The sequence below is a fragment of the Choloepus didactylus genome, chromosome 8 (genome assembly GCF_015220235.1).
Source record: "Choloepus didactylus isolate mChoDid1 chromosome 8, mChoDid1.pri, whole genome shotgun sequence".
NCBI classification, from domain to species: Eukaryota; Metazoa; Chordata; class Mammalia; order Pilosa; family Megalonychidae; genus Choloepus; species Choloepus didactylus.
The window spans coordinates 135,477,855-135,505,711 of record NC_051314.1 but is presented as its reverse complement, the minus strand read 5'-3'; the positions used below and the strand labels follow the sequence as shown (position 1 = coordinate 135,505,711).

Sequence of the window (27,857 nt, the reverse complement as noted above, 5' to 3'; positions counted from 1 at the left end):
AGGAAACTCAGGCTCAGAGAGGTTAGTAAAACAATACAGGCTTTGGAGTAAGGTGCACCCGGTTACGGCTGATGCTTCTTTTCATTGCTCAACAAGCCCCTCCAAGCCCTATACCTAATTAGGCACCAAGTTCTCTCAGATGTTTCCCACATAATTAATATGTTCTTTCCCTTCCAATGGTCTTCATGTAGATTTAAACCCTAAAAACCTAACTCAGACCATAGGTCATCACTTCCCATCTCCTTGCCTTCTTCCCACTCTGCAACCCGACACGGAAGTCTTACTTCCCTGAAATAATACTTTGGTTCTGTTCTTCTCCTGCTCAGGAACTATCGCTGCCTCCCTATTTCCTCTGAGACCACTATTCATTGAAGATACTCTACAATGGGGTCTCAAGCAAACTCCTCCCCATTATTTCCTATCCACTCCAGCCATCTGGAGCCAACTGTACCAGAAACCCCTTTCTCTTCCTGTGTCTATTCCCCACCTATCCTCCCTATCAGCATCTCTCCCTTGCTGTACCCATGAGCTTTTTTTTCCCACGTTGCATCAAAGACTGTGTTGTCTGGTCTGTACTCCTAGCTGGTCTTTGTTCTTCATGGTGGGCTGAGGGCCACACCTGATAGATACGGAGTGCGGGGCAGCCACGCCTACTCTTAGGGCAGAGGCCAGCCCGCTAAAAAGACCAAATATGCGATTAAGGTCCTATCATCCCACCTCCCCTACCTCTGGGAGGGGAGGCAGCAGACTGAGCTCAACCACGCGGGCAATGATTCTATCAATCAAACTCCAGACACTCAAAGCTCTGATGAGCTTCCATGATTGTGAAAATATATCATTGCTGTCCCAGGAAAATAAAGTGTTGTGACTTCACGTGGAGAGGATGCATTTGAGACCCTCCCAGACTTTGCCCTATGTGTCTCTTTTTTGGCTTCTTTTTATTTGTATCCTTTTCACCATTATAAGGCTAAAATCATTAAACAGAGTGCTTTCATCAGTGAGTACTGTGAGTCACTCTCTAGCAGATTATCAAATTCGAGGGCGTGGTGGGAACCCCCAAATTTGTAGCCAGTTGGTCAGAAGTGCAGGAGGCCTGAGTTTCCAAACGTGTGACTGGAACCAGGAGGGAGATTTCGTAGAGGACTGCCCTTCACCTGTAGAGTCTGGTCTAACTCCAGGTTGGTTAAAAGTCAGAATTGAATTGAATCGCGTTATTTCAGTATTTGCTGTTGCTGAATGAATTTTTGAGGCTTCTGAAACCTACATGTCTTGTGTGTGTATGTTCTCATCCTCACTCTAAGCTTCCTCGGAGCTTGAATATACCTATTTTTTGAATTCAACTCAGCATCTACCACAGTTCTTTTACAGAAAGCAGGTGATAAAAATACATTAACTGAGTTAACACATAAGAGAAGTCAAAAATATGTAGTCTTCTTAACAAGTATGTGCCTGGCACTGAAACATGAAGATTGCAGAACACTGACTCTAACTTCCATGGGCTGCGGATAGAGATGACACAAACACAAGCGAAGAGCACAGTGCAATAGTTTCTTTCATAAAAGTGCCTAAAGGCCCATGGACATATTGAGAATAACAATCAATCTGCCAGGAGAAGTCAGGGAAGTGGAGGAAACAGAGAGAGGTAAGTTCTGAAGAAGGAGTTACCCCAGTGGACAAGTGGGAGGATGGTGCGGACAGGACTGAGAGAGAAGAGGGAGGCCCAGGAATGGGCCAAGGCTGGAGGACGTAAACACAGAGCACGTGTAATACTGAGAAGACCTGAGTAACCGCAGGGACGGTGGCTAATGGGAAATAATGTGGGGCTTAGTGAGGCTTAACAGTCGTGAAGACTCAGAAAGCTATTAGAGTAGACTTCAGAGCAGGTGAATTTCAGCATTTCAGTCAGAGGTTGTCTGGGGCCTGAGCAAACTTCTAATTTGCTCTGATCCCGGTACCTCAATCTTCAAATGGGTGTTTTAATCCTGTTCCCCACTGCTAGGGGATGAATGGTATCCCCCAAAAAGACATGTTCAATCCCTAACCCCCAGTCCTGTTAAAATGAACTTAATTGTAAAGAGAATCTTTGAGGATGTTATCGGGAGGACCCTAAACCAATATGACTGGTGTCCTTATAAGATGAGAAGCGGATACAAAAAGACAGATACAGGGGAGAAAGCCATGTGATAAACGGAGACAAAGAACACCACATGACAATGAACGCAGAGACTGGAGATATGCTGCCACAAGCCAAGAAACACCAAGAACTGCAAGCAACCCCCAGAAGCTAGAATGGCAAGGAAAGATTCTCCCCTACGGGTTTCAGAGGGAACAGGGACCTGCCGACACCTTGATTTCAGGCTTCGAGCTCCCAGAACTGGAGACAAATTACTGTTATTTCTCACCAGGCAGCTCTAGGAAACTAAGCCATCTCTGACCATGAGGGTAACCGTGAAGGACTCTAACAGTGACTTAGAGAAACCCAGATCTGAAGGGTACCCCGTCACCATGTCAGGGCCTTCCTGTCACTGGACCCTGGGCCAATGGCTCCATTTTAAGGTGCTAAAAATCACGCCTCTTGTGCTTGGAGCACAAAGCAGCCCACTGCCATTGACAATAGGTCTTGCTACAGTTGAACTATCAAGTGACAGCACACATCGATGTTTACCCAGGAGAAAGATCTTCCACGTGGATGGTGTCCATACAGAAGTGGACAGCAACCTTTCCCACACCCAGTGCCAACCCCTTCTGTTACAAGACTCATCAAACCAGGCCTGCACATCACATTTTAGGCTTGAGGGAAGTTTCACACCAAAAGTTTCACACCAAAATAACGTACTTCATATAAGTAAACTCTTTGTTAACTGATAAGCCACTCATAACCATAAGGTATTGCCACAATGAAGTCAGTGGGCTTTTTCAGGACAGAAAGGTATTGGCAGGTAAAGGCTAGAAGCCCTAAAGGGTGGGACATGGGGGAAGGGAGGCAGTGGTTCCCAAGGCTAACTCTCTTAACCACCATCCATCCATCCATTTATCAAAGAGTACTATGCAGAGAGACCACCACTCTGAACTTGAAGACCTCATCTGCACACCCAGAAAGTTATCAACTCTGAGGCCTATTACTGAGGAACTCTGGCTTTAGAGGAAGTAGGCCAAAGCTCTTTCAGTTCAGCCCTGACTCAGGTACACAGACTGCAAGAACCCTATCCCCTAATGCTCCCACTTTCTCCCCTGAGGAGAAAGTGTGTGAAGACAGTTAATAATCACATTAAATGTGAATGGTCCAAACACTCTAATCAAAAGTGCTGTCACACTGGGGGAAAAAAAAAAAAGCAAGCCTAACCATAAGAAATCCACTTTAAATATCAAGACACAGATCAAGTGAAAAGGGGGAAAAATATATCATGGAAACACTAATCAACAGAAAACTGAAGTAGCCAATTAATAGAGTAAATTCCAGAGCTAAGATTATCAACAAGGTTAAATAAGGCCGTTTTGTAACAATAAATAGGTCAATCCATCAAGAAGAAATAATTAATGAGCATAAAGAACTAAAATTATCTTTATTAAATTTTAAGCTTAATTATCATTTCTATTTTGGCCTCATCAAGGAGAAAGTCCTGATCTTTGCATGCTGCTTCCAGTGCTGGTAAAGCCCTCCCCCATCTTTACCTGCTGCCATTATTCAGCCTTTACATCTCAGCTCCAAGGACACTTCTTCCAGCTAACCTTCCCTGATCCCCCTTCCTATGGGTAATGGGACCCTCCTATGTCTCCCACAGCACTGTGACCCCACCCCATTCACAGCACTCAATGCAGTTTGGTGACTGCATCTGTACTTATTTTTCTGCCTTCACAGACCATGAGCTTCTTAAGGGCAAGGACTGTGTCTTGTCCATCTCTGAATTCTGAATATTTAGATTAAATAATATTGGACATTCATCAGGTACTTATTTGATGAATGAATGAATGAGAATTTAAGTCCTTTAAAAACTCAAGCCTCTTAACACCCATTGACTCCCAGAAGAGAGACATAAAGAGACTTTTTATTGAAATAGAACTCTGAGCAAGAAAGTCAGGAGAATGCATCTCTGCTCTACCACTGAAAAGCCCTGTGATCTCAGATGAGTCACTTAACCATTCAGAGCCTCAGTTTCCTCATTTGGAAAGTGGTCAAAAAAAAAAAAAAAATACTGGCCTCATGGCATTGCCCTTTCTAAGTTCCACTGTTTAAATGTGCTTTACAACTCTTAGTGAAAACATCAGAAGCAGAAGGTATTATGATTCGTGTGTTACAGATTGCCAAATCTGAGACAAGGAAAAGAGAAAGTAAAAATCCCAAGTCCTCCCAGCACAGAATGGTAGAAGAGGAAACACTATGCTGACTCCTAATTCCTGGCTTCCCCTGCTCTCTGGGACATGCCTGTTTCCCCATCGCTTCTCCTCAGTTCTTCATCTCTACCTGCAGAGCCAGCACCTTCACCTCCCCTGAAGTGGGCCACAGAAGCCACTTGCACCAAGAGGCAAACTGGCACAAGGAAGCACATGACGCATCCCTTATGGGAAGAGACCCCAGCAAATTCTGACGATTGCACCGACGGGGAATTCCTCATGGTCTCCAGGATAACAACTGCGTGTTCCAGGAGGAGACGTCACAGCATCTGTTCCTGACACCCATGTGGTTTTTCGGGCTTCCCTCTATGACTAAGCCTCCAAATGAAACATTACAGAAAAAAAAAAACAGGTGGGGGGGACAGCAGCCTATCTCACAGTTTCTGAAAAACTGAAGAATCCTGGAGCCCAGCCCAGAGCTACTGAATCAGAATTTGCATTTTAACAAGATCTCCAGATGACTCATTTGCATTAAACTTTGAGAAGCACTGGTTCTCTTCCCCACTCTGTCATCATTTTTTACAGCAGCAGTACCCAAACTTTTTGATCACAAACTACTACCTCCCAAAAAGATATTTATCTGTAAATTACAAGTGCTACTATATCGATGTAATATGAATATAATGGAATTTCCATTAAAAAGAGAAATTAAAAAGGAGGAGTTAGACATTGAAAGAGCTGTCATATTTGCTTCCTGCACTCAAAGTAACCCTTTGGGGACCTAAAGAAGGACATGAGGCAGGTCTCGCCTTTCCTAACTGCTGGATGAAAGGGGGAGCTCTTCATGCACTGTTTCAGGGTCCCCAGTAGCTGTAACCCCCTCCAGCTTTTCTGAAGCACTTTCTGGCAGGCTGTCACTCCTCAGCTACACTCACAACCCAGCTGTTCACTGCTTGGGCCACACAGCAACTGTCCCTGCTCTCACTCAACCACTGCCTCCTTAGACAGCACATCAGTTCTAATCTTTCCCTATTTGCATCATTGGCACCAATAATTTTTAGAGCTGAAAGTTTTTAGCCCAGTTTAAATTTATCTTCTCTATTTCCTTTGTTAGAGGAATAAGAAATAAAATATAAACCAGGAGAGGGAGGTGAGAGTGGAGGGAATATTTCTTTTTTAATGTTAAAGTAATCTGTGTTCACTCTAATTCCTAGGTCACTACAACAGTCTAACAAGTCCTTTGACACAAGGTGACCAGTTAAAACTAGAGAGGTTTTCAAATTCTTTCTAAGCATGCCACCGCTGCATGTCTTGGGATAAGTATCTATTTCTGGAGTTCTGGTACGTAGTAAACACAGCTCTCTTGCTTGAAAGCAGAACTGAGGTCTCCTCGTTACAGAACCAGAGGGTGGGCCCAAGGCATGCCCCCCTCTTCATAACATGCACAAACAAAAGTCCAGGACATTCCGTGCAAAGCAGAACCCCCAAATGATACTAATTTAAGGTTCCTCTAAATCAGGAATAGTAGTAATTGGGTAGTAGTTTCAGAGAGTAAGCCATACACACTGTCAATATTTCATTCCCCACAGTATCCTAGACCCATAACCTAAACGATGCTGGGAAACTTAAGAAAATGCACATGCAAGAAATAAAAACTTTATAAAACATAGACTTAGGAGTCAGGCAGGAGCCAGTCCTTCCTTGGGTTCTGATGCTTGTGGCCAATTTTGTACACCGAGCTCAGTGACTAGAGTTTCACCCCAGGGCATAAAGATTTGGAGGGTACCAAATATTTTAGAATATTTTAAAATTCTGCAAATTTGTAAGCCTTTTATCCTGGGCAAATGAATCCCTCCTCCTCCCTGTTGTTCACCCCCCATCCCCACCCCACCAGTCAGCAGGAGCCAGTTCCTCCCCATCCAAGTCACCCCCAGGGCAGCCTGAGGGACAGACACAATGGCCGGAAGTCAAAATCAAGGATCCCAGGGCAAATGGGAAGGCGGGTCACCTCTGAATTTACTGATGCCACCTGCCATTGAGCTGTGGCCCCGTTCTGAGCTGCTTTTTCCCCTTCCCTTCCCTAAAAGTAGGATCTGGCTCTGAGTGTAGCTCCCAGAGGCACAAGAGTGAGAAGATGGAAAAATGGCTCTTCCCAGGGTGCATCTACCACCCCAGCAGGTCCACCCTGGCAGTGAAGTACGAGAAGGAGGGGCTGTGTTAGAGAAGGAGAAGGTATTCGACCAAGGACCACTTTGGAAGGCTCTGTCTTGGGCAGATGGACAGTATGGAAGTTTCTTGGATACTTAGAGCCCTGGACACTGCCTGGCATTTCACCCAGGGAAAGAAGGCCTGAATGCAAGCGCTCAGCTATCCTGGGAAGCAGGGGCAGCGGAGGGGCTGTCTGCCCCATTCTGGCACTTTCTAATCCATTTAAACTCACACAGGAGTGGGTGGTGGCAGCAACCACAGAGCTGTCATCGCTGGGCTGAGAGCTCCCTGAAGACAGGAATGGTGTCAACTGCTTGCTTATGAAGCACAAAGCATGGGCCAGGCCCCGTGTGAAGTGCTTTGGGTTTGGGAACTTATTTAATCCTCACAGCCCCTCCATGCAGGTGTCAGGTGAGGAAACTGAGGCACAGAGCCATTAAGAGCTTCAAAACTAGCAAGTGACAGAGGTGGTATGTGAACCCAGGGAGTCTGACTCCAGAACCCACACCCAGCATCACACTACTTGGGCCTCTCCCCTTCCCAGCCTCCGGCACAGGGCCTTCAGGGTCAAGTGTATTGCATGAATCCCACCTCCCTATAAATGATGCCTGAAGCAGCACACTATGGAGGCCCAGGAATCGGAGGACGACCAGGGCGTGCCTTAGCGCAGCAGGTGGAAGCAAAAGCAAAGCGGAGGCCCCCAAGACTAGTCTTCAAAGGCGCTTTACTTCAGTGATCCACACACCTCTCACCACCTCCACAGCTCCCCTGAGAGCTGCCCCTTTGTAGGAAAGGCTGGGATGAGCAGTGGGGAAGGCAAGGGAAAGAAAAAAACAATGTGACTTCATCTCTGCCGGACTCGACCCCTAAGGTCTTTGTGCCCTGAACTCCCTGAAGTCCTTCAGTAGGATTTCCTCTCTCCACCAAAGGTCAGTTAAAATGTTTACATTTTACATTTCCTCTCTCCACCAAAGGTCAGTTAAAAGTTTACATTTTAACTGAGCGATTATCATTTAAAGGTGGTGCAAATGAAGGATCTGAGGACTAGACGGAAAAAGGAGGAGAAAGGAGGACAGTACTTGAAACCTAGGAACTTACCAGGGGGAGAAAGGGACCAGAAGGAAGCAGGCAAACAGAAACATCATTTCACCTTCTTTAGTGTTGCTTAGGGCTGGGCTGGGCTACCTCTGTAGATCTCCAATTCCTTAATACCCTAAGGGCAGAGGAGAGAAAGGAGACCAAGGAGGTTAAGGATGAATAATACACGAGACTTACTGAAAGGAGGAAAAACGGACCTTCAGAGATTCAGAGAAGTCTTCTACAGCTCTAAAAATTGTGTACAGGGCAGAGAAGTGACCAAGTGTGCACTCCACCTCCAACAAATTCCTCTGTTGGGAGAGGGCTCAACCTGGTATTTTCTGGCTGGGTTCTTGCTAAGAAATTGCAACAAAAAACAAGATATACCCACCCCTGGACTGCTTTTTTACACCTATTCCATAACCTCTATCTTCTTCCCAGGAATATTAAGATGGTTTATATTTGACAACTTAAACACGGTGGACACAGAGACTCCTAAAGCACACCTGTCTTTTCAGAAATTAAAAAAACAATAATTTATAAAATGAATCCAAGACTTCAAGGAGGGTTATTTCCTTTATGCATGCGCCAGCAGGCTTCAACTTAAATACCAAGCTCTGAGGGCCACACAGGTGAATTAGACTCACCCAGGTGCTTCTCTCCTGACTCTTTGGGGCACTGAAGATGAAATATACTTGGGTCAAAGTTACTCACTCCTCCAGGCCTCAGCTCTTACTGGGTTAGCCCCACTTATAGTCTGGGATGACAAAGGAAGGGTTAGGGTTAGGATTAGGGTGGAAAAGACTGATGGCAATTGGATACTGTGATCACATTTGTCAAAGCGAAAGTCAAGATCATTTTTTAATAAGGACAATGGCAATCAATAGGGACAGTGGGTCAGAAATGGGCACTCTCCTGGAATCTCTGATTTGTTGTTGAGGTAGGAGGCTTCCTCCATTCCTGAGTAGCCCTGGCATCGTCATCTGGGCCAGGAAAGTCCCCCTTCACCTGAGCTAGAGATACAGGCAAAACAGGGCTGGGTGAATCCTCTAGTACAATACAATCAGTGCAGAAACCCTTTGGCAATAACCTTACTCCCAAAGTAACACATTCCATTAAAACAGATGCAGCATATATAGGGAAGAGCTTTGGAGGCTGGCAGATGGCTATTTGAATCTTAGCTCCACCACCCTCTCACTAATATATGTAAACACATAGCTGGTACACTAATATATGTGAACACGGAGCTGGCGGTGACTCCATGAACTTTCTATTCCTACCCTTTCTCTGTAATCAACTGGAGCTTTACCTACCGAAAGCCCTGGTTCTGCCCCCTGAGGCCACATAGCACCAGCCTAATCACTTGTCCACAGAGGAGCCTTACAAATATTTGCAGGCAGTTGTCCCGGGCCCCCTAAATCCTGTCTTGTGGGAGTTAAACATCTCCAGTTCTTCACCCATCCCTCATGTGACTTGATTTCCTGACCCCTAACCAATTTAGTTACTCTTCCCAAGCTAACTCCAGACCTTTTTAACCAAGAGTCGGTTGCAACCACTTTGCATTTCATTCTACCCCCTTAAGGGTCGTAGCTTGGGTCTGGGCCCCGAGGTCCTAAGGCTCTCTCAGAGCAGGCACCGAGGAGACAGATGTGTCACTGGAGGCCCACTGTGGCCCCTGACGTTCAAAGGGCCTCTCCCACAGCTGGCTGGTGAGGGGTGCACCCACGTTATATGGGACACTGCGTCCTACAGCACGGAACAGTTACATTATTTACTCCTTAATCAAAGATAAAAACACTGCATGCTCTTAAGCAATCTCACAAGCTCAAATCTTAAAAACAAAAATACCTCCTTCTATCTCCTCCCTCCTCAGCGGTTTGCATCCTGCCCCCAGCCCTCACACCGCAACCCGATTCCGGGATGCAGATAAACAACCTCCAACCTATCTCCTCCAGCAGGTTCACAAACACGGCTGCTCCCCGGACTTCTGGGGAGGGGGGGTGGAAGCCCTGAAAAGGAAAACAAAAACAGACCGCGGTCGGTGGGGGGGCGGGGGGAGCCTCCACGCCGCGCACACGTGCACGGGAAGTCCGGGGGCGGGGCCAGGCGGGGCGCCCACGTGAACGCGGCGTGCTGCGAGCGGCAGGCAGGGGCGGGCCGCCCACGTGAACGCGGCGTGCGGCGCGGGGCAGGCTGGGCCGGGGCGCGTGAATGCGGCGAGCTGGGGCGGGGCGTTGGGGGCGGGTGCGCGCTGATTGGCCGAATCCGCGCCGCCCTCCCCGGCCCTGGCCACCGCCGCGGGTCCCCAGTTAGCCTCGGTGGTGGACGAGGCCGCCTGCCGGGCCAGCCGGGCTCAGCTGTCCTTCGTGCCAGGGATAAACAGGGCGCGGGGAGAAGGGGGTGCCCCCGGCGGTGCGGACCCGGCCCTGAGGGAGAGGGAGCCGAGGGTGTTGGAGCGTCCTGACGTGGGGTTTGGGACTGTCCAGCCACGCCGCCCGCTTCTCTTCTCCACCCTGTTGGTCCATTCCCGACTTCCCGTCCCCTTCTTACCGCGGGGCCTTGGGTTACCTGCGATGGGGCTCTAGGCTACCTTAGGACAGAGACCCACGTTCTTCTCTCTGCCCACACCGCCCGTTCCCAGGGGGTATATGTCGGGCTAGAGTGTAGACATTCAGTGTATACACATTTTTTCTGCCTTAAAAATCCCTTTTGCTATTTTAAAAGTCATCTCGTGAAATAGGCTCAAAGCCATTGTGGCATAAATCGAAAATATAGAAAGAGATAAAGAACCTAAAATATACCCGGTTGTATTTCCTTCCTGACTCGTCCCTCGGCGCAGGTATTTTTTAAAGCCCCAGGAGATTGAGCATCGGCCTCACCTCTGTGCCTAATTCATGAGCTCCCTCTTCTCAGTGTCATCGTTAATGGGGAATCGGATAGTATCGTGAAGAATTTTGTTTCCCTAATAAAACCAGCCACAAAGGAAGAGACTGAAGTTGGGGCTTGAAGAGCAGCGCACAAATCTGTGGGCGGGGCGTGAGGAGGGCTTCCTGGGAGGGAGCTGGTGAGCAAAATAAAAAGCAAGCGCAGAATATAAATATGGGATGGGTGAAGGAGAGGAAGACCCTGTGGTGTTGGGTTGGAATCACAGCCGTTAGTGTGAATTCATGATTTTTAAAAATACCTGTTTCCTAACTCAGGCTCTTGAAAAGGGCCTAGAAACAATGTTGGCCAGTAGCCAGGAGCACACCTGTAGCCCGGATACTGCTTTCTAGCTACCTCTCTGCACTAAAAGAGAAAGCTGATTCCAGGGCTGCAGCAGTGAAGACGGAGATGCGCCTGGAGCATCTGATGGTGCCAGAAATAATGAAGACCTCAAAAACTGATGCGATGTGTCCAGAGGACACAGTGGCCACCTTAAGAGGACTCTCAGCCAAACTTAGGATAATTTGAGCATCAAAATGAATGTCAGCAATGGATTATAACACAGGCAAAATAATTTTTGAAATCCCTGATGATTTTACCACATATACCTTATCACTCTCTCTATATATCCTTTTTTCTGAGTTATTTAAGGGTAAAATGTACCATTTCCCCTTAATTCTTCAATATGTATTACTAAAAACAAAGATAACTCTCCTACATACATAACCACAGCCTAACCATCAAATTAACTGATAACATAGTACTGTCTAATCAACAGATGATGATAGAATTTTGCCAGTTATCCCAATAACATCCAGTCTCCAAGCTGAGATTGTGCATTGCATTTATAGTCATGGCTCTTTGATATGGGTATCTGCCTTTAAGGCACTATTACTTAAAAGGCCATATCTGGCTTTTTGGAAAATGGATTCCCCAAATAATTTCATGTCTCTGTTAAAACCTAAAAATACTTGGTAAAATTAAGAAGCAAGAATTTCAAAATATTTGATTTTATGTGTTCTGAAGTATAACATTGTGTCTTAGATTTCCTGTTCTCTTCTTGATGTCTGTCCGTTTCATCTAGAAAATGATCAAGACTCTTGGCACAGATGGCAATCTAATTGCTTTAAAACTATTTTATAAATGATGAAAAGTTACAGCTTTGGATGCTGCTGATCTTTTAACAAGTAGGAGGGAAAAATCCTCCTTCATTTCATCTTGATTTTTGGACTTCAGGTATGAAGAAATGCATTAATTACAATCCTTGCTCTCCTCACTGATCCTTGAATGACTCTCTTTTGTGTCTGTTTAATGAAATAATATAATAGACAGCTACAAAGCCAACTTGAAAGGTGAAATCACTGCCCTCCCCCCTACGTGGGATCAGACACCCAGGGAAGTGAATCTCCCTGGCAACGTGGAATATGACTCCCAGGGAGGAATGTAGACCTGGCACCGTGGGACGGAGAACATCTTCTTGACCAAAAGGGGGATGTGAAAGGAAATGAAATAAGCTTCAGTGGCAGAGAGATTCCAAAAGGAGCCGAGAGGTCACTCTGGTGGGCACTCTTATGCACACTTTAGACAACCCTTTTTAGGTTCTAAAGAATTGGGGTAGCTGGTGGTGGATACCTGAAACTATCAAACTACAACCCAGAACCCATGAATCTCGAAGACAGTTGTATAAAAATGTAGCTTATGAGGGGTGACAATGGGATTGGGAAAGCCATAAGGACCAAACACCACTTTGTCTAGTTTATGGATGGATGTGTAGAAAAGTAGGGGAAGGAAACAAACAGACAAAGGTACCCAGTGTTCTTTTTTACTTCAATTGCTCTTTTTCACTCTAATTATTATTCTTGTTATTTTTGTGTGTGTGCTAATGAAGGTGTCAGGGATTGATTTAGGTGATGAATGTACAACTATGTAATGGTACTGTAAACAATCGAAAGTACAATTTGTTTTGTATGACTGCGTGGTATGTGAATATATCTCAATAAAATGATGATTAAAAAAAAAAAAAAAAAAAAAGAAAAAAAAAAAAAAAAAAAAAAAAAAAAAAAATAGACAGCTACAAAACTACTAGCCAACTGACATATGCATTACAATATGTTACATCTACCTATATGTTCCCCCTTCCCCTGCTCCTGCCTCCCTGCAAAAAGAAATAACATTTTCCTGAATCTTTGATTTTAAAAGAAATAGTTTTATTTATGTATTCTTAAAAATATATTGCTAAATGAAAAATAGGGTGGGATGGGGGATGCTTTGGTTGTTCTTTTTCACTTTTATTTTTTATTGTTATTCTGATCCTTTCTGATGAAAGGAAAATGTTCAAAAATAGATTGAGGTGATGAATGCACAACTATATGATGGTACTGTGAACAATTGATTGCACACCATGGATGATTGTATGATATGTGAATATATCTCAATAAAACTGAATTTAATTTTTAAAAAGTATATTGCTTAGTTTTAGCTGTTTTAGTTTTATAAAAAAGCATCTTATAAAATATTATACTGTATATAATATTTTAGAATTTTTAAATCATCCATAATGTTGAGTGTAGCTCATTTACACTGCTGTATAATATTCTGCCATGAGAATATGCCAAAAATTATTTGGTATTCTCCTGCCAATGTGCCTTTGGGTTGTTTACAATTTTTTTTTTTCTGTTGGATGCTGCTATGAACATTACTGTATGAGCATCACCTGGGGAAACGTTGCTGTCAGGTACACACCTAGGAATGGAATTGCTGGTTTAGGGTACATGAATTTCAGCTTTACAAGATGTTTTCGCAAGGTACTTGTACCAATTTACACTCCCACCAGCAACATGTAAGAGATCCTTTCGAGCCACATTTTCTTCCCAACACAATACTGTCAGGTTTCTTAATTTCTACCAAATAGGGGAAAAAATCATGTCTCATTGTGGTTTTGATCAGCATGTTCCTAATCATGAAGGAGGCTGAATTTCTTTATTTCCTTACCTAATGTTACATACAACGTGTCTTTCGGTTATTTCTAACAGAAGCCAGAGAAAAGAGCATAGCTATTAAAGAAACAAAGGATCATCTCCTTGCTCAGTAAAATTTGTTCTTCTATAACAGGAATTATAATTTTCCTGTTTTGTCATGCATTATTTATTGGTATTCATTTCAAAATGAGATGAACCTTCTCAAGTTTTAGAAGATTAAGAAATCAATTTCCTATAAAGCTGTAGTGATAACATGACCTTTAGCTTCATTCAAATGACTTTAAATGAAAAGCTTTTCTTATAATGCAAGATTTGAACAAAACCTGATTTCATCTTGAAGTGGATTCCCTGTTCTCCTTCCATACAGGAAATATGACAATAGAGAACATGATTCTTGGTAAAGTTCATTTTTCTTATAAAGGAATGACATTCAAGTTTCAGATTTTTTCAGAAATCAAGCAATTTGCAGATTCAGATTCCCATGTTGTTGTTACGAGGCAGCAACTTGTTATGTATCTTTGGCAGAACCACTTTGATGTGGTTTCAAGCTGTAACCCAGGGCCATAAAATGAACTTGGCTTCTTTATTTCTGTTGTTCAAGCATTAAATGAGACTTTAAAACATTTTCCTCCAAAGTGAGGTCATCTAACTGTCATCAAGTATATGGCACAAGGATTAACTGGAGGCACAGCAACCCAGGGACTGAAGAGGCTGCTGGGATGTGTGACTTTCAGTGCTAAAACCAGGGACATCCCAGGCGAGCCAGGATGAGTTTGTATCCCTCTCTGGAGGCTAAACTGGTCAGCTGGTGGCTTGGCTGAGTTTGTTCAGGAAGTCTTCCTGGGGTAGGGTTTTACCCTTCCCCTATAAAACAGAGCCCTTCACAATTTAAGGAAAACGAGGAAAGGATAGAAATTTAATTGGTAATTGGGTACTATTTATATAGAAACTATGGGAACACAGAAAACCTCATAAATGCTTCCCCACCAAAGAGGAAAATATCTCTGCCTGGTGCTGATAAGTAAACCACACTGAAGCTTTCAGATTTCTTAATGGGTGGCGGTATCAGCAGCCCTGATTTTGAGAACCAGTTTCTTCTTGAAGAAGTGCCTGGTGATTGAGCTAGAGCATGCTGCAACCCCTTGAGCCTGCTTGCTGAGTGCTGCCGCTTTTGAACCATGGACAGAAACTGAACCTTACTCAGGAAGTCCCCGTGACCTCACATGGGCCACTCAGGGCCAACAAGGGCACCCACCAAAGACAGGGCACAGAGAAAGCTGCCACTACTCAACACATAGAGCTCTACTGAAACTGCCACCTGCCACCTCTACTGGTTTGTGCAGCTGTTTAAAAACAAAATAGAAATCAATGCTCTCAGCATCTCTATCTATTAGACAGAAGGCAAGTCTAACCTGGTTTACTAGGTGTTCAATAAATATTTGCCGATAGAAGGGCTGGTGGAAGACGAGGGCAGGTGCCCGCAGAAGGCTTCCGATTGTTTCGACTCTTGTGCCTCTTGCCTTTTCTACCAAATTTCCTCAGCTACTGAGTCTGTAATCCTCCCTTTATTAGTGTCACTAAAATCTTTAGAACTCTTGTGAAGGCCCAAGAAATCTGGCTCTTGTGGATGGCTGGTTACTGGTGATGCTTCCCACCCTTTTACCCAGATTCACTGTTCCTCCATCACTGTGGGCTGGTTTTGTTTTGGTTTTCTTGTTACATTGTGTTGTGTTATTTGGGGAGAAACAGATTCAGGGAGTGGTACCAAATGAGACTCTTTCTACCCAAGTCTCAAGCATTTTCCTTAAAATCTTGGCAGCACACCTGAAACTGCCTCCCATGCAGTTCTGTTATCCCCCAAGTTCCTGAATGGCAGGCAAAGTTATTATTTCTAGTTTCCCCTCTTCTGGGGCACAGTTAACTCCCCAGTGCATGTCCCCCACTGTAAGGTGGTTGTAAGAACACAAAGCACGAGGGCTGCATGCGGTCATCCACTCGTTCAACAAATCTTTACAGGGTACCTAGTAAATGTAAGACGTACAGTACATGGCGGGTGCTGAATAAAAGCAAAATCTTTTGCTTTCGATGTGAATACGACAGAAACCCCCCTTCCTGAGTTCACATGTAATGATTGTAGCAAACTTGCCGTGTGTCTGTCATCATGCTAATACTAACATATTGAAGCTCACGGTAACCCTGTAATGGGGGTACCACCTAGTTCTTTGACGTTAAGAGGCACATTTCAATATCTCTGAAGTCAAGACGCATTTTACTACTGAGGGTGAATCACATGGCGATGGCAATGCTTTTCCCTCTCAGTGGTACATCATAATGAGTATTAAAATCAATATTTTCTTCGATGCAAAGAAATGGGATTTTACCCCCTTTTCAACAAAAGGGAATCTGAAGCTGAGAAAGGCTGAATCACTTGCCCAGGATCACACAGCCAGGATGTGAGAAGCTTCAAACCCAATCGAGTGGGGCTCCGACTCTGGGCTCTTAACTCTGCTAACCGGACGTGTCCTCACTGACCCCGGTGCTGGCCACAATGGACGGGGCTGGGTTTGGTTCTGAAACTGGGGATGATTATAATAAGTCCACTGGGCCACCACACCTTCCTTGCCCTCCTGCCTCTTCTCCCACTTTTCCCCAAAGTGCAAAAGCAACAATATATGTTTTGAGACCCTCTATTGACCCCCAATTTATGTCTACTCCCCTCAAAAAGGAAACGCATTTCTCATTAACTCACTTTCCTTTGCGATGTTGAGACTGAAAAAGTTAACCTGGTCCCTGGACTCAGCTTCCCAACATCAGGTGCCAGCTGTGGACCCGGGACCATTTCCGAGGGTAAAGGCCTGGTGCTATCTTCACCGTCGGCAGGGAGCTGTGCTCTGGGCATCGAGCCCCTTTCCACCCACCCCACAGACACCAGGGCCAGCGGCCTGCTGGTTACTCCAGAATACGTCTCTGTCCCTGTCTCCTGTGTGAACGTCCCTCCACCATAAGGTGACAGCCCTCTAGAGTCTAGACCATCATCACGGTGAAGTCAGGGCAACTTTCCTGCGGACAGCCGGAGACCACAGAGGGGCTCGGGCAGGGGACGCCTGCTTAGCATGAAGCCCTCCCCTCTTGGTTCTCTCATTAAACAGCCATAAGGGGCGGTGGCCACTCAGTCAAGGGTTAAGGATAACCCAGGACCCCCTTTATGAAGCTCACAGCTCACACAAAATAACCCCATGAGCAGAACTTAACCTCACATTTAGCACTGATCTCAAAACCTGGGCCTTGCACACTTCCATCCCACTTTCGTTCTCCCTTCTTCCCTTTCTCCCATTTCCCTCCTTCTTTCCTGTAGTTGGACATGATCAAAACAGTTTTGGAAATACTTCTGATGTGATGAAAAAAGCTTTATGAGCTCTGACCCTGAATGATGAAGCAGGTGAGCTGACAAATGGAAGCATCCATTTCATTGACATGTTGCTTGCCTACACCAAGCCAGGCCCAAAGGGAGCAAACCAGCAAACCAGCCGTGACCACAGCTGAGACCAGTGGCAGCAGCTCACACAAAATCAGTGCTCCAGGACAAGAAAGAAGACACCAGAAACACCATTAGTTTTTCTTAGTTGTATGACGTGCAGCTGATTATTATTTTTTTTTTTTTTAGGTCAGTGCTCACTAACAGAAAAAGAGAATTTTGAATGCTCTTTTAGCTTAATTCAATTCCTGAGCCCCGGAGTAATGGAGGCCACATGCAAAAACCTTAATCCTGTTTGTTGTTTCTTTTATTTTCCTAAATCTAGTTTCTGCTTGGGTAGACATCCCCGCTCTGTGCCCCCAGGGGCCCTCCTTGCTTATTTCTGTGGCACCAGATCATTCTAGACAAGAGAATTTGACTTAAAGTAAACAAACAGTAAGGTTGTAGAGGCAGGCGTGAGGGTGGGAGAAGGGGATTTTTACAAATTCTTGCCCACTAGTACAACCCAAATGAATATACACCCTTTAATCTTCAAGGGCCAGCACCCCAAAACACATTATAAAACCGGAAGCTAAATCCCACCTCTTGTGGCCACATCCACTCCAACAAGGGAGAGCAAGGGTCAGGTAAAAACAGCCAGCAGGAGAGGGGGAAAAATCCACTATCTCCACCCCTCTCAGAAGCACTGCAAGGTAAATTCAGAGCCAGCACAGAGATCAACTTCCTAAAGGCCCTCTCTTTGTTGATTAGACCATAAATTTCTCCGTAATGGGTGTGTATGTAAGGGGCAGGGACGACACTTGAGTGTAAATATGCATCACAGTGCGGAAAAAGATGGTCCCTGACTGGGGGGATGATGGGTGCTTTTCATTTCCTTCTTTACACTTGTATGTGCTGTCCCTGTTTGTTTGATTTAATGAACGTTTTTCAGTCTGGGTGCAGCTGTGGAGAGTCAGACAGGCTCTAGAGTGTTTAAACAGAATGATGTTTTATTACATGAAATGAATGGCTGAAGACACTGTTTCTAGGTAGTTTTTGGTTTTTTTTTAATCCTGGCAACATATATACAACATAAAATTTCCCATTTTACCCACTTTCAAATATATAGCTCAGTGGTATTAATTACATTCACAATGTTGTGCTACCATCACCACCATCCATTACCAAAACTTTTACATCACCTCAAACAGAAACTCTGCACCAATTAAGGCAGAATTCTCCATTCCCAACCATCACCCCTGGTAGCCTGCATTCTAATTTCTGACTCTATTAATCTGTACATTCCAATTATTTCAGATACATGAGCTCATACAATATTTGTCCTTTTGTGTCTGGCTTATGTCATTCAGGCTGATGTCTTCCAGGTTCATCCATGTTGAACCATGTATCAGAACATCGTTCCTTTTTATGGCTGAATAACTGTGTATATATTCCACATTTTGTTTATCCATTCATCTGCTGATGGATGTTTGGGTTGCTTCCGTCTGTTGGCTGTTGTGCATAATGCTGCTATGAACATCAGGGTGCAAATATCTGTTTGAATCCCTGCTTTCAATTCTTTGGCATATATTCTAGGTTGAGTTTTCAGAAGCAACTCCTAGAGCCACAGAGCAGAACCACCAAGAGAGTCTCCTTCTCTGGCAGTGAAAGTTATCTGCCAATTAAGAAATCGCTGCTTTGGCTGCCTAGCTCAGGAATCCTCCACAGAAAGGTCAGATACCTCGGCAAAAGGGGCTTTTGAGACTAGGACTCCTCTTAGCCTAAAACCGTGAGACAGTAAGTTCCCGTGGCTTAAGCAAACCCACGGTATGATATTTGTTTTAGCAGCTGGGAAACTAAAACAGTGTCCCTGAAATCAATTTACCATAAACATTATTAATGAAAGGGAATGGACTAGAAAATATGAGACGCTGTCATATATTCTAAGGGTAAGTATTGTTTCATGAAATTTTCTGTCCAGGCATCAGCCAAGATCTATGAAATCAGAATTTCTGGGGGTAGGGACTCAGGCAACAGAATTTTTTAAAAGCTCCCTCAATTCAACTTAATGTGCAGCCAGGAATTGGAGCCCCAAGAGTCTGATTTCAGAGAAGTGACGTTTCTGTATCCATTGTTCTAGACCAGCCTTTCCCTAACGACTGCCCACATCATAACACAACTTTATCTTCCTGTCTCCAAGTCCACACTTCCTCTGGGGATACCTCACCAAGTTCCTGCCCATCACCCTCTAACGGATTAAACCTCTCTCTACGGCTGTGACCAGCCTGGCCCACTTCCCCAGGCCACCGCAGGGGACAGGGCTTCCAGAATCCTTGGGTTCAGTATCTGAAGCAGACAGTCAAAAAACAGCAAGCCAATCTCACCCTAAAAAAGAACATAGTTATTGCCTCAAAACACGGGTACCACCTCAGCATCCTTGCACACCAAGGGGAAACGGCCAAAAAAAGCAAGGGGCCAATGACCTCTGGGACACCTGCTTATTTTTCACCCGGCAGAGCACAGTGGAGAGAAGGGGAACTCTCTTTCTGATTGTTAAGACACAGAGGAAGCGTGTTTGCCGGAACTATTGTGTCAGAGTGCCGTCTGGAGGGACACTAGATAGGGGGCTCTCAGATGTGGCAGTACAACCACCACACCCTTCTGCTCCTCAGACATACCTCTCCTGCCCGCTTACAAGAGCTTCCCCTTGCTCAGACCCTGGTCACAAGGTGCCGCCAGAAGCCCTTCTCACAGTTTGGGGGTGACAGGAAGGAGACCAGTGTTCTACAGATGCTCCCCGAGTAACCTTTCTGTTGTTCACCTCCACATTCTAATCATCCAGGAGGAAACCGTGGAGATCCTTCTCCCCCCATCAGGAAATTGTGAGCAGTTTTTGTGTTCTTCATCATCTTCTGCATTTTCCAGTTACTTACAACTGAACATATTTAGAAAAAACTAGGGCTGACTAGGTGGTTCTTTAACTAATTTTTCTTAATTAGAGAAGCTGTACATTTACAGAACCTAGGAGCTGTTTTCAGAATGAATGAATGAATGAATGAATGAAATCCTCCCCCTGCACACTGTGAAAGCAGCCACAGAGCAGCACTTTCCTGAAGTACCACGGGAAGGCCCTCCTGGTGATGAAGGCTTCCAAGTCTGGGAAAAGGATCAAAGGACTCTTTGCCCTAAAGGTAGGGCAGACCCAGGATCGCGATGGCCTGGGTCAGAGACAGCGAGTTCCAGACTGGCTGAACGGGAGAGAAGAGTGTAACGTGCCTCCATGGAGCTGGGATTCTTTCTGATGTGGAAGACGCCAGTCAAAGACTGGAGGAACACAGGGGTCGTGCCTTCCTCATCTGCCACCAAGGGTAAGGCGTCAGAGGGCCAAGGTGCAGACGGAATCCTTTTTGCCTCCTGCAGCCAACTGAGCCAAGAAGTTTGGGAGACGGGAGACTCGGCAGGTGGGACAAGCCTCAAAGCAACTGGAAAGCAGAGATCTCAGAACAAAAGTGTCGATGGAATCAGACTTTTACAGATGAGTAAACTGAGGACAAGTGGCCAGTTACAGCCGCAGGTGGGCCTGTCAGCACCTGGCTTGGTTTCCCAGCTCCCAGGTCAGCCTGCTCTCCTGGACACCGGGGCCTTTTCCTAAGCATTTTCAATTCCTAAACAGGGGCGAGTCCCAACCCTCTGCTGCTTCATCCAAATTCCCACACCATCAGTTCTACTGCTTGTGGCTACCTGCCCGAGCCTCTCAGAACTGTCTCAACAGCAGGAAATCATTAATAAATACTGACAAACTAATTGATCTACATATACAAGCACAATCCTATGGAACAAGCTCATGGTCGTCACCTGCAGAGCCATTGTACCTGGGATCATCCGGGAGCCACCGTATTTGGGGGTGGGAGGTGGAGAGAGTAGATACCCTAAAAGACCTGGGTGGGGGGGCTTACATTCCATCAGTCCCTAACTCCTACAAAAGAGCAGGCAAGGGCATATCTTCTCTCCCCTGACCCGCCCTTGCCCTTCCCTTATTGCCAGGGTGACTTTTGTGACTTCTTTCCTCTCTGTTCATTTTTATCCAGGTTTCATCCGAATACAAATATTGGGAAAGCCAGGATATGTGGCGTGAAGGGCCTTCCTTACGGCCCCTGAGGGCGGTGGGTCCCAGCCCCTCCTAGAAGGCAGCTGCAGATACTGAGGACACAGAAGGGCCACAGCCGCCCTGGCTGGGTGCTGGGACAGCGATGAAGACAGTGGCCTGCCCCCAGGAACTCCCAATGGCCTGTGATGAAGTTAGAGGAGAGACTCATGATTTATTGCAGGGGGCATGAAAAGGTAATGGAAACTGGAAAATTTCTAAGAACTACAATTCTTGGTGAAGAAAGCCTTCCTGAGTGGGACCCCCAGGACTGAATTAACCACTTGATAGACAGTACTCATGCTTGCGGCACCTGTTTTTTTGTTTGTTTTTTATGACCTTGATATTTGAGGTTTCCAAGAAAATACCAAAATAGTGACCACAGTAAAAATTGGAAAGTTCACCTTCCTTACACTTATGGCTTGGTGTACCATTATTTTAAATTACATAGTGGGGAGGTCCATAATCGCTGCAGTGTTTAGGGTGTCTAAGCCTGTTACTTTGGCTCTGCAAGTACTCATTCCCATGCAAGGAGCTCACAAAATTAACACACAGGAGGCATTCTGAGGATGAGTAATGTTCAACTCTGGCTCCGGGGCAGGAGCTACATGCTGTGGAGCAGATGGAAAAGGCAGCCCAGAAAACGTGAACTTGGGCAGGGCCTTAAAGAATGATCAGAAGCCTATATGTGTGTGTATCCATGTAGCATGAAGGGTGGCAGGCATTTGGAAAGGTGAGGCTGTGTCCGAGGAGGGGAAAGGATGGGGGAGGGAGACAACAGGTGAAATGGCACAGAGCAGGCCCCGGGCCCCCAGGAACACACCTGACTGCAGCAGAAAGTGCACTTCAAGGAGGAAGGGGGAAATGTTAGAAAGGTGCAGCTAAATGCTAAAAGGCCTGGAAAGGCATTGTCGGCAGAGAATGCACATGAAGAAGGGAAGCCTGGAGACAAAAGGCCCTGACCAAAAGTTGAGCAGGCTCAGCTGGCTGGCAGATGCCTTCCCAAGTGAAGGTCCCTCAGTCCCTTTGTCTTGGGATCATGTTGCAGTTGGTGTCAGGGACTGTGGTAGTTTGGACTGTGAACCCTAAAAAATACATGTTCTTAAACTTAATCCATTCTTGTGGGTGTGAACCCTTGTAAATAGGACCTTTTGATGAGGTTACTTCAGTTAAACTGTGCCCCTACTGAATCACGATAGGTCTTAATCCCATTATTGGAGTCTGAAGAATGGAATTCAGAGAGAGAAAGAGAAAGCCACGGGAAGAAGTTGGAAGTCAACGGATCCCGAGACCCCAGGAGAGGCCACCATGTGCATTCCATGTGACAAAAAAGCCAAGGGCCAAGGATCACTGGCAGCCAGCCCCAGAACACCACAGCCTTCTGGGAGAAAACATCGCCTTCCTGACACCTCAGTTTGGACTTCTCCTAGCCTCAAAACCACAAGCCAATAAATTCCCATTGTTTAAGCCAACCATTGCGTGGTATTTGTTTCAGCAGTCAGGAAATTAAAATGGGCAGAGCCTCTGAAATGGTCAGGGGTTCCAGTTCACATCTGGCAAGCTCCTGGGCACTAAAAGAAAAAGAGAACGTAGCCTCCTGAGGGGGCCACAGAGAGCAGAGGGTAGTGTCTGGCACAATGCATGAGCTAAGAGAGGAAGAAAGAATCAAGGAATAGCTCAACTCTCTCCATGTATATGTCTTTTCAAGATCTGTTTTTTGCTCTCCCAGTGGGGAGAGAAAAAGAGGAGAGGTCCCAGGTTTGGAGTTCAAAAATGCTGACCTACCTTTGACCGAGTTCCTATTGCAAATGGCTGACCTACAGGAGCTCCACTCAGATGGTGTACCTGTTACTCTGTTATGTCCCCTTGGCATCCATGAACACCCTCAGTGACTAGCAGATGACCGAGCTGTCCTTGTGCAGCTGCTGCCTTGACATCTGGAGGTTCTCAGTGACACCCCAACCAGAGCTTATGAGTTGAGCCCCTATGACAGCACTGGCCTCGGGACCCCTTTGTCGTGCCAGTGAGGGAGGCAGAGCACATGGGCTATTTTCACCTGCACCCATGTCATCAAAGATTAGAGATGGGTAGTAGAAGATTTGGGCATCTGAATCTGTTTCTGGACTTGCCTCTAATGTGAACTAGTTAACGGCAGACTTAGCTTATAATATGGTTTCTGCTCTACGTGTCATATCATATAGCACATATCACTGCGGTCCATGTGGGAAAGGCAGAATACAGTGGTTAACGTCCCAGCTCAGCTTATCCCGTTATTTGCTAAGGGACCTTAGGTTATTTACTTAAAACTCACTAAGCCTCACTTCCTTAATCTTTAAAGTGGAAATAACAGCAGCATGTACCTCAGAGGGCCGTTGTGAAATTAAATGAACACAAGGAAAGCATTTAACACACTACCTTGCACTTGGAAGATGGTGAATCAAGGTACCTGATGTTTCTCCCTATTGTTTAATTATCAGAACTTCCCGTTGCTATTCCCCTTGTCCCTTCTGAAGGTGGGGATGTGCAAGAATCTGTAGTACACTGTTGTCTGAAAACAAAGAAGTCTGGACCTGAAAGGGACTTCAAGCATTTGGTCAAGTCGCCAGTCTTCAGGCAGAGCCACACACCTGAGAACAACCACCTTTCCTATCGTTCAAGTTCTCCAGCAGAAGGACCACCTCAACCTCCCTTAACCCGTTATGACACTGCTCCTGGTGTCCAGCCCAAGTCCTTCTGGCCCCTTTTGGTTCTCATGGATTACTTCCCCATTTCATATCACATTTCCTTCTCTTCATTCAAACCAATCACAAGACGTACTTCTTCCAGTTTGGCCAAAGATCCAGCTCTGATTCTCCTACCACCCACCACCATCCTGGAGGCTGACCAAGAAGAGTCAAGACCACAGAAGGCGGCGCTGCCCTACACTTCTTGGCCACCCAGGCTGAGTCTCACCCTGAACAAGGGTAACACGGTGGCTCCACTCCAGAATTCCAGCCAGCACCACACCACCAACCCAGCCACAGCCCAGGACAGTCCAAAGAGCTCTGGTAGCGCCACGTTCCTCTCAATCCAGAGTCCAGTTCCTTCAGCGGGGCCTTTCCAACTCAAAACTGCTCTGTTTGACCCTGGACAACCCTTCCTGGCACTTGCTGGAGAGCATGGGAGGTTAATTTGGGAGAGGGAGATACCATGTCTCTTATCACCCAATGCATGCCTCATACATAACAAGTGCTCAATCTAGTGAAGGAATGAACAGACGGATGAATGACACATTAATCACACAGTCACCTTTGACCTAAATAAGTTCAATGGACACTTACTGAGCACCTCCAATAAGCAGGCACAGATACAGGACCAGGGATCCTTGGCTGATTATCTTCATTGGACTCCCCAGATCCATTCTCCACCAAAAGGTAAACCCACCCAGCCATATGTCCCAAGAGAATCACCTGGACAGACATCATCAATGGGCTCCCATGCCCTCTGGCTTTCAGTTCCAATGTCATGAGTTCAGAGGGAGGGAAGAGAGGGAAGTTTGGGTAATTTATTCTCCTCTCTGTGGGGTTACCACAAGCCACTGGCATCCCCCAGGGAAGATCACAGCTCCTGGCCAGTAACCACCCCACCCCTCACCCTTCTAGGCCTATAGGTAATACCCAGGCCTGTGCATTCCCCTTTGGGGTTCTCCTATGCCCTACTCAAACATCCCTAATAGTCCTTTTATTATATTCTTCTCAACTTGCCCAATACAAGTATGCCAAGTGTTACCTGCCCAGACCCTGATGGAGCTAATCCCAAAGTCTTATGCTTGTCATGAACAGATACATAGCACCAGGAGGGAATGAGCAGTCACTTCTTCTGAGCTCCTATCCCAGGAGGGCAGCAAAATCTTTTCCTATTGTTTGTTTAATAGGAACAGCTAATACCTTCAGATGGTTCGAAATCCAAAGAACATTAAATGAAGTCTCCACCATCTCTGAACAATCTTGGGGATACGGTGCTGTGTTCCCTCTCCCCCAAGGCGACTACCGATGATGATGGTTCCTCATTCTACTGAACCAAACCCTTGCTTCCTGCAGAGCCCATGGGCTGTGCTTCCTTCTAAATAAGAAGACATCAGAGCTCAAGAAAGTGGGAAAGTTCCGCCTCAAAGCCCTCCAGAGTCCATGCCCTGGCTTACACCAGAGCTTCAGGAAGATGCAAACAGCATTGATTCCAAGTAATTACTGCTTCTCACCACAGGTCTCTGGGAGGGAGCAGTCACAGAATGCGTGCACAGGATGCTCCCTGTCCCTCTTCAGGCAGTGCTGTCTTTTCGGATTAAAAAAACAAAGCTTAAAAAAATTTTTTTAGGTTGATCAGCAGTTTGCAAATGTTTTTGTCCTGTGTGATCTAATAATGCACTAAAATATACTGTCATAAAGTGAAATTTTCACATCAAAAATAATGCTGCATCCCGGTTATTTATGTTGCTTTGCTACATGAAGTGAAAGACTTCTCCGCCTTCCAGGAGTTTGCCATCAGAGACCTCAATGACAAAAGAGGGCAGGGAAAGTGATGAACGCAGCAAGATAAGTGACTGCATTTTGTGGGAGTAGGAGGGGGCAGCTCCAGGAACCTGGAGACAAGAACGCACACTTATACTCCTTATAACTGGAGGAATGGAGACATTGAGGACAGCCACCATGGGACTAAACATCAACAGCTGACTGAGTTCCAAACCCTGAGCCCCGAATAGAACTAATCATCCCTGCTCTTTACCTGTCCCCTTCCCTCTTGCCCCCTTCTCCCATCACCCCACCCTCAAGAGGGCAGGCAGCATCAACTAACCCCCTCCATGGCCAGGAGCTCATAATGGCATCTTAGCAACCTCTGTTTAAAGGAAAAAGGCCACCGTGGCATCAACGGCAACTAATACATAGCATTAACCTGGCAATTAATCTGAATTATGAGAGAAGTGATGAGAGAGACAAGAAAGGTGGGGGATGGAGGGAGCAGGAGAGACAGCCCCGCAGCGCAGGTCACAGTTACTGGGTATCGTCTTTTACAGTGAGCCCTCTCAGGGCGAAGATGGACAGAGGGGCTTGGGTCTTGAGTGACAATCAGTCTAGCCCCTCTCAACACAAACAGAAAATGCAGGAGCCAGACAACTCTGGGTTTGAAATTAAAAGTAAGTCTCCTCTCCCCCCATACTCTGGAAGCTCCCACTTCTATAGCAACATCTCTTCTCCCAGCAGCTGGGACCTGAGCGCAGCCGGGGTTCCAGCTTAGCTCCAGCGATGACCTGGGGGCACAACTGGGCCTCCACTACCCTGCCTGTGTAATGGGGCTGAATACAACGGCGACCCCCTTTCCACGCAGGTGGCCACAGGGAGAAATGAGACTTTCCAGCAGTCCTTGCACCTCACCACCGCCAAGAGCAAGGGCCTGCAGAAATGGGGTCAGGTGGGGCGCTCGGTGCAACGGGGCCAGGTGCAAGAAGGCCTTGCTTGGAGGGCCCCTTCCTCCGTCGGGCCTACCTCACCCCATGCATTCATCTGCTTTTATGTTCACTGTCTCACCAATCTCCTTTGCCCAAGGCTCGGGGTGGTTAAATGACTTCCTGAGAGTCAGAAGGCTAGAAAAGTACACACAGCTCTGGCTCTCCACGACAGCGTGGCCTCCCCGCGGCTCCAAGACGCAGACCGCAAGCAGACCGAGCCCCGGATGGCCAACCCGGCACGCTCCCGCCACCAGGTAAGAGGAAAAGCGCCCCTCCGCAGGGGAGAACACCCACAAACATTCCAGACTCGTATTTAATCTGCATCTTGGACTTGAGTGCAGTGGAACTGGGGGACACGGTGAAAGTCCCGCGACTCGCGGCGGGAGCTCTGCGCGCCATCCTCTGCCCGCCCGCGCTGCGCATGGCCTCGGGCACATGGTTTCGGCCGCGGAGTCACCGCCTCCCCGCGAGCTGCATCCGGCGCAGTCGGGGATCGGGGCCGGCTCTCGGCATCCAGCCGGCGGACGAGACTCCGCGCCCCGCAGCAGCGAACCGCCGCGCGGCGTTTTTGGCAACGGCAGGGACCCGAGGCCGCCCGGCCAGCGCCGCCGGTCCCCGCTCGGCCCCAGCGCGGGTCTCATGGCCCCGCGAGCTGGGCGCCCGCAGCCCAGACCCCTGCCCAAGTGGGTTTCGGGGCCGGGGGCGCCCTGCCTACCCTTCCTGAAAGGCATCGCGGAGGAGGCGCTCACTGCAGCGTTGGTCCCGAGCCGGGCGGTCCTGGGCACCGAGGGAGGGAGGCGTCGAAGTGCCAACCCCGCGGCTCGGGGGCGCTTGCGGGCGCCGGGCGAGGGAGGGGGAAAAAGACAAATTTGGGCAAAGCCTGAGCGCGTCACGCGAGCCGAGGGAGCAACAGCAGCCAACCAGGAAACGCAGGCGCCCCGCGGGCCACTTTCGGAAATTGCTTAACCCCTCCCCTGCCGCGCGCCCTAAGGGCCGAGGAGGGGCAGGAGAGGGAGGGGAGAGAGGGGCCCGGAGTTTGGCCCGGCGCCGCCAGCCGGGACCCGGCCTCGCCCCGCCCTTCAGCCGGCAGGGGCCCCAGGTTGCCGCCCCCAGCCTCAGCCCCGGGGTTGGGGTCGTGAGGGGGAGAAGCCAGGGGACTGGAGCTGTGATCTGCCTCCCAGATGCCACCGAAAGTTAAGGAAAGCCCTCCCGGTCAAGGAAGAAAATGAACTCATTCATCAGCTCCTTCAGGCTGTT

At 47.0% G+C, this 27,857-nt stretch overlaps 1 protein-coding gene across 1 annotated transcript in view; it reads right to left on the bottom strand.

Annotated features, from left to right (window-relative positions):
• PFKFB3 (6-phosphofructo-2-kinase/fructose-2,6-biphosphatase 3) overlaps positions 1-27,473 on the bottom strand; it is an 83,078-nt gene extending 55,605 nt beyond the window's left edge. The window contains exon 1 of the mRNA XM_037845298.1: positions 27,316-27,473. Within this exon, the coding sequence (XP_037701226.1) occupies positions 27,316-27,331 (16 nt within the window). The 5' untranslated portion in view covers positions 27,332-27,473. The remainder of the gene's footprint in view (positions 1-27,315) is intronic.
• Positions 27,474-27,857: the final 384 nt, after the last annotated feature.